This window comes from Fukomys damarensis, unplaced genomic scaffold (genome assembly GCF_012274545.1).
Source record: "Fukomys damarensis isolate Sample0158 unplaced genomic scaffold, DMR_v1.0_HiC HiC_scaffold_37, whole genome shotgun sequence".
NCBI lineage: Eukaryota > Metazoa > Chordata > Mammalia > Rodentia > Bathyergidae > Fukomys > Fukomys damarensis.
The window spans coordinates 22,374,821-22,389,456 of record NW_022900949.1 but is presented as its reverse complement, the minus strand read 5'-3'; the positions used below and the strand labels follow the sequence as shown (position 1 = coordinate 22,389,456).

Below are 14,636 nucleotides of genomic sequence, written 5' to 3'. Positions count from 1 at the left end.
TGGGAGATCCAAACACAGACCTGGAACTAGGCAGGACAGCGTGTGCCTGTAATCCCAGCTACTCTAGAGACCGACGTAGGAGGACCTGTGGAACCCAGGAGTTCAAGGCCAGCATGGGCAACAGCGTGAGATCTGTGGAAGGAGAAAGAAACGCGGGAGGGAAGGAAAACTAAAACTGCAGTTTGCCCACAAAGGCCTCCCAACAATTACATAATAAAACTGAATATTTAAATTATTTTCTTTGGAGGAAATCGCTTTGTATCCAAAATCCAAAATAACAAGTGTTTTGAGGAATAGAGGCTGAGTGTAGCTTACAGGTAAAGCGGTTCTCTAGCATGTGGGGTTAACTGCTTACAGCCTATTTTGGCCGTAATCATTAGGACTGTCCCCCATGCCCAAGCCCCTGGATTCAGTCTCCAATACCAACCCACCAATCAGTGAAGAATAGGATGATTTGGGGTTTGGTTTTTCCTTCTATTCTTTTCCCTCAATCTGTATTCTTTTTCCTAGTTTGCTAAACAGAGGGAAATTCTAACACTTTCATAATTCTAAAAATGCAATAACACCAAGCTTAATTCCAACAAGTTAAAAGTTAACTTTGCTAGTAAAAAGAGCCACAAAAGGAAAAATCAATAAAATATATACGGGCCAGCCAAAAAGTAGCCATCACTTCCTGCTTCTTGTCCTTGCAACTCACTGGAATCTGAGAGTCCCCACAAAAGCAATAGGCCCTTCAAAGAGAAATTGAGAAGTATCCTTTTACAAGCAGCACTGCACGACACTGTATGAAGAAGAAAAAGAGCCATAAGACAGCTCTGGCAGCCACAAAAGAAAGCAAGCTATAGAAGAAAGCATGAGCAAAAAATTTAATTTTCATGACATAATCTTTCTAGGAAAATGAAATGCTAATTAGACAACATAGGTGCCTATCTTTTAAAAGATACTCATTTTTCTAATTTCCAAACCATGAAATGTCTTTTAATTGTACACGCTTGGATTATCAATGGGTTTTGCAATATATACACCATGTCTCCCTTGATTTAAGACCTTCTAATAAGTAAAATAATATTTGACTATTACTCTAGTTAACTTTAAAAAAAAAACAAACTTTAAACTTACCTCCCCAAATCCATTGAAATCATAATTCTTTGGCATAATTATTACTACTTCACAAAAATTTCTGTAAGATTTCCAATTTTTCTTTAACATTCCAGATTCTCGCTATGGGTATGTCCCAAGACATATACTAAAATCTGAAAGAAAATTCAGATGCTTTTTAAGTTTTAAATCTGTATAAGACACAGGAAATTAAGACATTTTCCAAAAGTTAATCTTTCTTAGACTTTCCCTGTGGCATCTCGACCCCTGCCTTCCTTTTTATTCACGTCTGCCTGGGCCAATGTGCCAGTCCGGGTTATGTAAAGTCTTATTTTCTGAGCCATGTAATTCAACCAAGACCTGGAAATTTCAAAAACGTTAATTACTACAACCTTTATCTTTGTAAGTTATCTTTGACTATGGCTCAATACTGCAAATAAGGAGAGCTTTGAAGGGGCCAATTAAGGATTGAAAATAGCACCTAGACATGATTTTGCTTTTTTGCTTAAGTTTGTGCAGGTTGGAAAACATGGAAAAATTAAAACCTGAATGCAGAAGTTTTCCAGGAATGGCATCATGCAGAGGGTGACATCATCTCAAGAAACCGACTTAGGATGCAGCTTATAATTGTATCATGCTTTGGATTTTTCAAAACATTTTTACAAAACGTATGTCTCTTCACTGCCTCAAAATTGCCCTGTGATATATGGAGATTATTTTTTAGCCCTATTCTGGACTCAACTGCACCCTTCCCTCATCCCCTCCCAAAACTCCTATTTTAAAGCCCTCAACACCAATGTGACATTTGGAGATGGAGCCTTTGAGGATGCAGCTAAGGTTAAATAAGGCCATGAGGGTGGAATCCCATGCGATGCATGTCCTTAAGACGGACACACCAGATGGATTAATCTCTCTTTCCCCCTTCCCCATTCCCTCCCCCTCCCCCTTCCCTGTCTACCTGACAGGAGGTGAAGGCAACTTTCTACAGACTAGGAAAAGAGCCCTCACCAGAAACCAACCCTGCTGGACATTAATCCCGGGTACCCAGCACCCAGGACAGTGAGAAAATAAATGTCTGCAGTTTACAGCCATCCAGCCTGTGGCGCTTTGTGATGACAGCCCAAGCCTAAGTGAATCAATACAAGCACTACTTTTGTTTTAGATACTTAACGTGAGACATTAAAAAACAATCCCGTTACCAACACTTTAAAACGGGGCGGGTTCCCTGTGTAATGAAATTCTTAGGTGACACCTGAGGGCGCAGCGGGTCCGGCTCTGCTGGGGAAGCACTGCTATAACCTTCCAATAAGACGATACAGGTCACTCAACACTAAGGAGCAGAGTTACCTAGTAGCAGGTATCACCACCATCTAAAGCAATTTTAAACTCTCCGGATTTTCTTGCAAGGGAGAACTTCATAGAAAGAATATACAAAATTAGTTAAAAGTCTAAAAATGACTGCCTCTGTCTTGATTCTACACACACTTACCAGGCACTTGCGGGGCACCAAGCACTGTGCCATGCACCAGCCACCCTGTGTTGGAAGGGCGCGGTAGTCCCGGTAGTCCCGGCTCTGCTGTGGCACCCGTCCTAGGAAAGGTTCTATTTTCCTAGACTGAGAACTGGACGGAAAGGCAACCCTTCTGAAAAAGAAGGAGAAAAACAGGCAGTTCTTTTGTTTTCAAAACATGCTAGGCTGTATCTTCATGAAGTCCTATCTTGGAGAAAGAAAGCTCCTAATGCAGCGACTGAAGCAGACTAACAGGGTAGCGGGGTAGACCAAGGTCAGGGAAGAGGAGCGAATCTTTGAGCCAGCACTGACGGGGAAGGGGCAAAGGGCCTTTCAGGCAGAAATGTAAAGTGCATGGGGTAGTGACGAGAAGCCACCTGAGGTCCCCACTATCACTAAGCCAGAAACATCCTCACAGTCCTCGCAAAAGGTTTTATACTTTACCCTAAAGACAGTAAGGAGCCATTGACAGATTTTAAGAGAGTATGGCATACTCAAATGTGCATTTCAGGAATGGCTGTGCGAGAAATCATACGGACAACAGCCTGAGGGGAAGGAGGGGCGATATGTTAGCCCTTGAGAACAGTCAAGAAGCTATCCAGAAACCCGAGGAAGGGATGGGGACACATTCTAAACAAGCGACAAGAAAGAAAGTGCCATGCTGTTGTGCATTCTCAGAGATAACAAAAAAATAAATTTACAATTTCATGGATGATAGCAGCCTCCACAAAGTTAGAGGGGTCAAGACATTTATGCATATGAAATGTTAATTAAAGCCAAAATATAGAAGAGGAGGCGTGAAACAAGTGGTAAAAATGACAGCCCAAACATGACAGTAATTCAGAGATAAGGAAGACTGTCGTGGCTGGTGTTTTCCGGGGTGCGTCTAAGATCAGGATGTCATTTACCGGTAGTGTGAAACCATCCTAAACAAGAGGACTGACGCATGCAAAAGTCCAAACTGAACAAGCAGCCGGGTCTCAAAGAAACAGGCAGTGCCAATGAGCAGTGAAAGATAAGGCAGGAAATAATTTAGGAGCAATTGTGGGGAGTCCTCAGAATCAGAATTAAGAGGGTTAGGAGATTAGACTTTATCCTGCTCAAAGTAGAAGTCCAGGAAGGTTTTGTAGTGGGTCATAATTAGGGTCTTGATGAAAGGGATATTTCAGAAAGACTCATCTGGTGATGTCGTTTACCATACAATGGAAGGACCAGAAAGAGCCCGGAAGGCGACCGGGCCAATTAGGGGCTGCAGGAGAAACTCAGGCCAGCGAAGGGTCTGAACACAGCGGAGCTGAAAAGATAGGACCAGGCAGAAAGGAGCTTACAAAGAAGGATCTTCAGAAAACATTTTCTGTCCTAATCTGTCTCCAAAAAGAAGTGGGATTATGGTGGCACTTTCCAAAGCTCCCCTCTGGACAATGCCATTTTAAACCACAGCTCTTGTTCCTGCTATGCACGAGTAATTACTAGTCTGGGATGGATTTGTTTCCTTAAGTGACTATGGCTAAAAAAAATTGAGGATAAAAAGAACAATTCAAGCCTTTGAAGTTCTGCCCTACATGGAAAAATAAAGCAAATCCAGGTGGACGGGGAACCACAAGTTGGAAAGAAAGCACCAAGAGCTAAGTTTTCATACATTCTTCTCACGAAAGTGTATTCCTTATAGAAATCCCTTCCCCCAGGAGGGAGCTAATTAAATGGAGTAGGTCAAAGTATTCGAAAAGGAAAAAAGTCCTTTCATATGTGTGTTAGGTGTTAGAAGAAAACTATGTGCTATAGCCCTATCATTTTCCTTGACGTAGCTAATCTATGTCTTTAAAGATAATGCTGCCAACTCACTACTGCCTGGGAATGAGAGGGAGTTTAGGGTTGCGATGATTCAGAGGTGAGGTATGATGTATGAAAGCCACTTGGAGATTCACTCTGTGAAAACACAAGCCTTCAAGGATTTCCATCTCACCCACTGGATCATAATTAATCATCTCTGTTAACAAAAATATCATCGTGTTCTCCTTTCAAACTGCTTAGTACAGTGCCTTTGACTATTCAAATTCAGAAACTTTCACATAAACTTTTATTAGTTATAAAAGTTGCATTTTTTGTATGAGGAGGAAAATTAACCAATAATCTATCTCCATACTGAATGACTTTGTCATTTCTACCTTTCTCTCCCTTAAAAAAAAATAAATAATAAATAAATAAAACTTTTTTATGTTTGCTGAAGATGGAAACCCCTCTGTCAGTTGTTGGGACACACATAAGACCTAATTGCCTCCTCCACGATAATTTTGCCACCGATTTACAATTAGCATGCATCTCTCATGCATGAGTGGACCCAATTACATAACAAATTTTGCCTGTGGGGATTTCTCTTGACTGCTTGTCTTCTGTCCACCGTACAACTCAATTTCACACTGTCAGCAGCCTGAACGTGGTAACAGTCAGTCTCTGTCAAAGTGATTTATTTAAATTACAAACAGAGACCAAATCCCTAGATAATCATCCTTAGCCTCACATGCTCACCCTTACATTCAACCTAACTTGCAATCAAATCTTTTAATAGTCCATAGACACAGTATTCAATTATCAGGCAATGCTGAGTTCCAATAATCTAATATTTTTTAAGCTAACTCACAAAATCTCAGGGAACTGAATTAGCAGCATCCATGTAAGCCTATTAATGAGTATACAATTTATTTTACATTCTAATAAATCAATGGAAAATTATGTGGTTGTATCCAAAAAAAAATTACATGTGAATATCAAATTACAGTGAGACTTTTTTCCCCTATGATCTCAAAAAAAGATTCCAATCTTAGCTTTTCTTGTAAAACAAGTAAGATTTTCTTATGACTGGGTATGCTGAATTGTAAGTGGGAGCAAAAGAAGCCCAGATATTTGGAAAAAAAAGAACACATAACCAAAATTATAACTACTGACACAGCAAAGCAAAGAGTAGAAAGCTGGTACAAGTACAATCAGCTGCAGGCCAATAATCTACAACCGGAAGACACGGGCACACAACGCTTCCTGTGTGTCAGGGACAGGCTCAACTCCTGACATCAAATAATGGTGCACTTACTATTTCAGTCAGTCTGTAAAATGCATGATTTTCTCATCGGCTTTTTTTTTCCTCCCTCTTCATGTGACATTTCTCTTCCCCCTGAAATAAATTAGCAAATAAATACCTAGTTTTTATCTACAGCACAAAGCCTGTAAAAGTCTCTTGGGGTCTGACTTTCCCATTTTATTTCACAATTTATCCCCAGACTGTCTGAGCTAATTGAAAGTGCAGCTCTTATGAGTGTGCAAACAGGCAGAAGGCAACGCATCAATAATCTCCTGCCGCTTAGAGGAGTCTCTCGGAGGCCGGGCGGATGCTGCTTTACCATCCTGCTGTTGGGACCGTGAATGCCCTAGCGATGAACCTGAGGGTAGGTAGCAAGCTCCCGAATCTAGAAGGAGCCTTCACAATGACCCACACAGGCCAGAACTATCGTGATGAAAGACAAAGGGTCTTTTTAATACCCAAGGGCATAGTATTCCTCAATTCCTGTCTGTATATTGTCCTTTCAAAACATATTCCTAAAGTATTGTTAAAAGAAATGCAAAGATGTGTAAGAAAGCCTGGGCCACTTCTGAATTTATGCCCTAGAGTCTGGGGGCAAGGAGGGAGAAAGGGCAATTAAGGACTTCATTGTGAAAGTCTTAAGGCACTCTGGCCTGGGTCAGCACTGTCCACAAAGGCTGCTTTCTGCCAGGGAGAGACCTGAAGCAGACTCGGCCCTCTGAACATTATCCGCAGTTAAATAGCTCAGCTGGCTGGGCCAGCTTCTCGTAAAGCCTGTCTCCAAACCCATTACTCAGTTTCATAAACAACCAAACCCAGCTGAACATTAATTTACAGAATGAAATGAAGGTATCTTCTGGAATGTCACGGGGGGGTGGGTCTCTTTATTTTAGAAGCTAAGTTCTGTTTGTTTCCAACCATCACATAAATTCTAAATCCTGCCTTTTTCGTTGTTCTTCCTGCAGTGATACTGGATAACATAGCAGAAGAATTTTAAATTGCATTATTTAATAAATCTCCTGTGTTCAATATGTTGTCATTACAGGGACCAAAAGAAAGGAGGTGAAGCTAATCCACTCTCACCTCTTTTATTACACACAATTTGAAATTTATAGTTGCACTTTATCCCACACCTCAGTAACATATGCAGGCAGAGTGGGCATTTCCAAATGACTTCAAATCCTAGACAAATGAACATGAGTGGCTGAAAAAAATTTTCATAACATTGACACAGACACAAGCAATCAAAAATGTCCATTCATCCATAACATATTACCCAAAACACCTAGGAGTTCTCATTAAATTCACTGCTTTATGTCTTTATACCTTCTTCAGTCTAAGGGGGTAAATGACAGCTTTAAAAGAGCCACAAATGATTCAAGGACAAAATAAACTAAAAACAAGAACACAGAGCAAAGAGGAAAATGAAAACTGTGGGTAGGTAATCAACCACCTCGTGAACGTCCAGTTCTAATGCACTCACCTCCCTTATGATGCTCCAGATGAATCAGCCCCACCCACCCTCCCCAGCAGGAAAGTCCTGGGGTCTTCCCAGGCTAAACATTTTCTCACCTTCCTCCTCTCAAAACAGACACAATCTAGACCACTGCCAAAAATACTGTCTGGGTACTGTTCCCTGGGTTTAAGCAAAAGCGGTGTTGGAAATGGACTAACCAAAGTTCTACTTTTCAGATCAACCCAAATTTCTTACAGAAAGACATACTTGAGTAATATGGAAAACCCTGTTAGGTAATGGAAAAAGGCCATGTAATTGTGGTACTATAAGTGAAGAATAAATTCACCAGATCCCAGAGTAGTTAACAGCCTACCTTATTCAGGAGTAGGTCTCTAAGAGTTATATTGAAAAATCTATATTTTTTACCGCTACCCAGACATTAATAGGCCTCATCATGGCTAAAAGAACTACTTATAAAACTCCTGTGGTTGCTAACATCCAGACACTGCAGAAAGATTTTTTAAAAGATGATATCTGAATTATATGCTTTTTACAGATTTAACACAATCCCAATCAAAATGCCAACAGCATTCTCCACAGAACTGGAGAAAATCTTCCTAAAATTCATATGGATCCAGAATAGCAAAACCCTGGGTAAAAAGAACAAGACAGGAGGCATCAAAACCCCAGACCTGAAGTTAGTGATAAAAGCTGCATGGTACTGGCACAAAAGTGGACATAAGGATCAACGGAACAGGACAGAAAATGTGCAAACAACCCCAGATACATTCGACTATCTGATTTTTGACAAAGGGCCCAAAAACATACACTGGAGGAAAGACTGTCTCTTGAATAAATGGTCCTGGGAAAACTGGCTATACACAGGCAGAAGACTGAATCTAGACCCATATCTCTCACCATGTACTAAACTGAAATCACAATGGATCAAGGAATTAAATGTTAAAACGGAAACACAATCTACTGGAAGATAACGAAGGTAAAACTCTTAAAGTTACAGCCATAGGATTTTCTGCATAGAACCCCAGTTGTACAGGAATAGTAGCAAGAATCAGCAAACAGGATCATCTCAAATTCAAAATCTCTGCACAGCAAAGGAAACAACCAACAGAGTGAAGAGACAGCCTACAGAATGGGAAAAACTTTCTGCCAGCTATTACTCACAGACAGAGGATTCATATCTCCAATATACAAAGAACTCAAAAAAATCAGACCCCCGCCAAATAAAAGTCACAATCAAAAAGTGGGCAAGTGAAGTGAACACACACACATCTCAGAAGAAGTACAAATGGCCAATAAATACATGAAAAAATGTTCAACATCACTGGCCATTAGAGAAATGCAAATTACAACAACACTGAGATTCCATCTTTTCCCAGAAAGAATGGTCATCATCAAAACATCAAATAATAGCAATCGTTGGTGAGGCTGTGAGGAAAAAGGGAGCCTTCTACATAGTTGGTGGGAATATAAACTGGTACAACCCTATGGAGATCAGTAGAGAGTCCTCAAAAAAATGAAACTAGAAATTCCATTCAACCTAGCTTTTCCCCTTCTAGTTATCTTCCCAGAAGAGTGAAATTATTATATTATAGTGATCCATGCATAGCCATGTTCACAGCAGCCCAGTTCATTCTGGCTACATCTCAGAAGCGGCCTATATGTGCATCAGCAGATGAATGGAAAAGGACAGTGTGGTAATTACACACAATGGTGCACTACTCTGCCACAAAGGATAAACTTGAATCATTCAAAACTAGATGTACCTTAAGACTATTCTGTTAAACGAAATAAATCGGACACACGAGCTTAAATATCACATGGTTTCTCTTATTTGAGAAACCCAGAATATAAATAAAGAGCAAAATAAAAGATAGACAGTAGGAAGTAGAGAGACAGGTCTTTCTCCAATGGGAAGGAAGGTCAAGACATGGAAGGAGGGTGTGAGAGGAGAAGGGAAAGGGATAAAAAAGAATTCAGATGTGCCATATACACATATCAGCTCCACGCAGGGAACGTAAGTATTAGGTACTGCAAATATATACTAAAAATATTTTAATTGTATGTTTTTAAATCCAGCATTGTCTAAATTACAGGCTTAATCTAATTGGTATTTGATATATACTGCTATGTATATGATATAGGTAGATTAATACATACCTGTGTTACAGGATGGCTTTGCATAATTAAGAACAGATCTGCAAACGACCTCTGATATCAAATAATATGTACGTTCCTGCTAATGATAAAGGTGGGTGAAATGATCAGTTCTTTTCTAATTAAATACGAATGTTGACTTAATTTGGATTTAAATTAAAAAGCTTACCTGTGAATCAACCGTAGTCCTTAAGGTAACTGTGGCATGGAAGTCTTAAGTTGAAAACATTAGCTCTTTTTGAAATAAATTTCTGTGGTAGTTGAAGATTTGTGATATAACTTTGTTTCAGCAGCATTATTTTTATTTTTTAATATACTCAAAAACAATTCAAAGAAGTAAATGTTACTGACTGCAACTGCTAGTGGAATACGTCTCTAATTTGCATTCTGAAAAGCAAACCTAGGTTTTTGATTTGAGGGAAGGATAAAGAAGAAGAAAAATGAGGGTAATGTTCTTCGCTGTTCATGATAAGTAAGCTGTTAGAATGTGGCAGAAAAAGACATCAATGTCACGAATCTGGAAAATTCCACGCTTTCTCTTCGAAGGAAAAAGTCCTTCTGAACACAAAATATACACTTACAGAATAGCAGATAATGCTTAGGCAACAGGGTAAAAAGGAAAAGGAAATGTGTATTCTGCCTTCTCCTATTCCACATACTTTTTTAAACATCAAACACGCCTGTTTTTAAACTTCTGACAAGTAAACTTTTTCTCAAATTATATAACAATTTTGCCTGAAAATGTGATACCTGATCTATACCTATATACACATGTATCTCATGATGATGCCCAAACACCAGGAGTACAAATCAATCTGCTAATTAAACGCTGCCTAGAAATCAAGGGCACATCACACAACTTTACATATACAAATGTTAGAGTCTGTATAAGTGACACACAAAACACACTTCTCAAGCATAACAGTGTTGCGTGTTTGCTCATAATACTATATCACACAGCTGTTGATTTTCATTTGTATTTCTTCTTGGATATCTAATATTGATCTGATTTTTGAAGAAAAATACATTTTGACGCACTTCATACAATATTTTGGAAATAACACAACCACACATGAGTACAAAAATTAAGAATGATCTGTTTATCCACCTTTGATAAGTACTAAACTGCAATCTAGTCATGCTCCCCCCTGCATTAAGTGTATTGCTACATTTTAGGTATGCAGTACAGTTACATTCATCATTGGGATCTTGTACCTTTACATGCTTACCTTCTGCTAGTTCCAATTTTCTTTTTAAAGGAAAATACATTACTGAACAAGACATGGATTTCAAGTCCAAAGTAACTACAGGTACAGATGTTTATTTCAAAAATTAGATGTAATAGATGATTCAACAAACATGTCATTTAAAGTATTAAACTGCATATACACATAATTAGGAACTATGAGATTTTTTAAGGTACCTAACTTTCATTTATATTTTTATGCTTATTCACACACACACAAAAAAAACTATCAGTTTTTTTAACTTAATTCTGAAAATCTTATTTTGCAAAGATTCAAAGGTGAGAGCCATTCCAAATAAGAGGACACCACCATTTGCAGTAACTGATGCATCATTTGCAGGTCTGGGTAACTGATGGACCCAGCACAGTGAGGACGCTGAGCACCGTGCCCAGCCCCAGGTTCCCCCAGGGACACGTGACGGGGTGATATGCATCATTTGCAGGTCTGGGTAACTGATGGACCCAGCACAGTGAGGACGCTGAGCACCGTGCATTTCACAGCAAGCTACCCAGCCCGAGGTTCCCCCAGGGACACGTGACGGGGTGTCCATGTCGCCAAGGAAACGGCACCTACATTACTGATTTGCTCCTGTGTCCTCTTCAGCCTCTGCAGTTCTGGAGTGTCCGTAACGATGCTGAAGCCTCTCCCTTTGCTCTCTTCAAAATCCCTTTTGTACTTGACCTAACAAGGAGGAGGAAAATAAAATGAAAAACAAAAGTAAACAGAGGAATCCAAATCCCACTCAGGACAGGCGGGGACCACTGTTCCCACAAACAGCTCCCAGCAGGAAGCATCCTCAAAGACCACAGGGCCCAAGCCAGCCCACCACCCCCCCACACACACACACATACCCGCTAGTGGCCCAGCAATTCTACCTACTGTGTGACCTCAGGCAAGTCACTTCCCCCCTCTGTGCCTCCAGGGTCTTAGCTGTCAGATGGTGACAACAACCTCAATTTAACTGGTGCAGGGATAGGATCGGGTGACTCGATGCACATACACGCTGACAGCAACAAGTCATACTGGATAGACTATAATTATACTCATCACAAACACTATTCCTAAAGAAGACCGTGGAAGAGGGGAGTTCATCCACCTGCACTCGGGCCTGTCCCGCAGGTGAGAAAGCATCATTTTGAGCCTGAAGTGCCCAATGGAGGAGGGACACACAAACAACAGCTGCGCTGCCGCGATCTTCTCAGTCCGGGTCACGTCTGGACTTGACCACAAAATGCCGCACTGCCAGGCGTCAAGGACGCAGACGCTGGTGCGAATATGTATAAAGCAGGCCACCCCGCACCATTCAAAAGCGTTCTGCGCGCCGAAGAACCCAAGACGCGGTGTTCGATCTTTAAATATATTTCCTTTCTAACTATAACCCGGTGAGGCTGAAGGTCACTGTTGCCAGAGCACTGATAACTTCACCAGTCCCACTGCCTGCCCAGCCATGGAAACAGCACTTACCGCCAGGGCCCCTAAGTACTCTGTTTGGAATGATTGCAGTGGCCACATCGCTTTGTTCTTATTGTAAACCCACACGCAGGAAATACGCAAACACATTTCGAAATCCCGTGTGACTTCCATTTTACATTCAGAATTTTAAGCCTCGAATTAAAACTGAAATTACAGAAGCTTATACAAATAGGATTCTGGAAGTAGATCCTGTCTGTGTGTGAAAAGTTCCAGTAGTTGAGCAAGGAATGCATGTTTTTCTTGGGTCACTTCTGTATTGAAATATGCAATTCTCCCCAGCCTCATTATCCTGGAGCTACTGCAAGATTTTCTTCTCCCAGATGAGATGAAAAAAGGAAAACAAAAATTCCCGATGACAACAAATACAAAGATCTACCCAATTCTTAATCACTTTATCTAATTTTCTCCCCCTACTTCCACTGAAATTTATAAAAATACTAAACCTCTTACATTATTCTCATAAATAAAAGATCCAATAAATTGCAATATTTTGATTCCAGAGAAAAAGCTGAGTGCGTTTATCCTTCTAACCCTCCATCCCCCAGCATGTGTGAAGACGCTCACACTGGCGCATTTGCGGTGTTTTATGCCTAACTAAGCGGGGAAGCCATTTAGCTTTGTGGGAGTAAGCACCAGGGTGCAGAGCAGTAAAATAATAAAAGTAAGAAAGATGACAAGGTTAGGCTGGCAGCAGGCAAGAAGAAATATCACTCAGCTAAATTCTAATGCCCTAACACTGGTGTTCACAGAAAGCACAATTGTATATTCTGATATGTTTACAGCAATTTACCTAGAAATAACCAAAAAAGAAAACACATTAACTTCCAAAATTATGGTTTGGAGTTATTTCCATTTAACAATCCTCTCCACATTCACAAGACACACAAGAATCACTGGATTTTGGCGTGCCTAGTTGAGGGCCTGGTTTAGAAGAGTGCACGCAGCTCTGTACGTGGTTTGCAGCATTTGAAAGGGTGTTCATTCCTTTGTAATGGCGTGGTACACAGCCATACCCTCTTCTGACACTCTCAACACCAGCTCGAGCGTCGGGGTTTCTTTACTGTGCACCTTGGGGCCCTTGGTCTGCTCTCTCACATCTCAGCCACTTGCAGCCTGACCCTATCGCGTGCCTGGCTCAAGGGAGCTGCTTGATAAAATGTTTCATGAAGGAGAGAGGGGAGAAAGACAAAAAGGAGGAACTGAAGCAGAGAGGTCAGAGAGGAACGTGCTGTAAGGAACCAGAAACCAGCTCCGTTTGGTGGGGGATGGGAGGAGGTTAAGAGCAAGGAGACCAATCTACAACAGAGCCCTAGATCACACCCTGGAAGAAACGGCCAGCAAGCACGCTCTGGAAAATTCCCTTACTCAACCTTACTTCTCTCAGAAACCCCTGCTTCTTCCCAAGCAACAATGTCTTTTCTTCCCTTGTGCTCAGCCTTAGATATAAAATTGTCATCTCTGGTCTCACATCTATCTTGTTTCTCTCTAAAAGTGTTTCACAGTGATTCCACGAAAAGCAATGGCAGTCATATAGGAATGTCATTCTCCAGAATATTCCCCCTGAAGGTTCGCTTATTCAAGCTTTTGTTCTTCGGGAAAATATTTACTGAGCGCCTAATGCTTTAATACATCAAGTGCACTCCACGTGCAGGCAACAAAGAGTCAAGATCCCTGCTCACAGATCTTGGGTTACAGCGCAAGGGATGGTAAAGGCACAGTGCAAACTAGTCTGGAAAACAGCATGGTAGTGAAAAGCATTAAGAGAAAAATGGTACAAGACAGTGGCTGTGTGGGACATGAAGTCACTGTAGAAGTGTCCCCAGAGCTACAGCACATGCTAACTTGGGTTCTAACAGGCTCTCTCCGGCCACCAGTACAAACCCACTGGAAAGGTCACGACCGAAGCCAGGAGCCCAGGCAACAGGCACTGTGGGAACTTCTTCTTTCCCATTTGCTTTCTCTTAGAGAACAGTCCTGGAACCGCCCCCAACTTCAGGACCCTTGCTTCCTGTGAGAAGGGGACAGGAAGGGAAAAGGGGAGAGAGGACAGAGCTAAGAGACACCAATCTGAGTTCAGAAAATGTGTACAATATCTGGGCAGTTACGCAGCATTTATTTCCAAGTCTATACCTTCAAGACCAAATGAAGACACTTTGAAAATGCACTCAAATCCAAATGTCAGCAATTCACAAAATGAGCAAATGGATTTGCCATATGAGTCTTCAAAAGTAACTTAAAACGTTATTTATTTCAAATCCTGAATGCTACACAATATCGACCTTCTATGGGTGTGTGTGCACGCGCACACCAACACTCTATGTATGAATATGTGCACATACTGGTGGACAAGTGTGTGCAGGTATCTGTAGATATCTGTACAATGCACAGTTACACATATTCATCTCCTGCCCAGAATTAAACAAAAACCATGAGTGCGAGAACAGACAAAAATAAGACAGCCAAGAATGCAGGTGATCAGCCAAGGGCAAGTGATCTAGCCAGTGGCTATACCTCTGCAGAAAGTCACTCCAAGTTTCCTCCTTTGTAATGACACTGTTTAATTACACCAATAAACAAAGACTTAAAGCAAAAAGGAAAAAAAAA

The 14,636-nt window shown here is 40.9% G+C and overlaps 1 protein-coding gene across 3 annotated transcripts in view; it reads right to left on the bottom strand.

The window, feature by feature from the left end:
* The window catches only part of Nebl (nebulette), a 338,403-nt gene that overhangs the window by 148,334 nt on the left and 175,433 nt on the right, over positions 1-14,636 (bottom strand). For 2 of the 3 annotated variants that reach the window (XM_033759732.1, XM_033759734.1), the window contains one exon: positions 11,133-11,240. In XM_033759732.1, coding sequence (XP_033615623.1) covers positions 11,133-11,240 — 108 coding nt within the window. Of the gene's footprint in view, positions 1-20; positions 133-1,119; positions 1,254-2,587; positions 2,742-5,693; positions 5,775-9,315; positions 9,395-9,481; positions 10,272-11,132; positions 11,241-14,636 lie in introns of those variants that run through there. The other variant, XM_033759733.1, reaches the window with a different exon arrangement.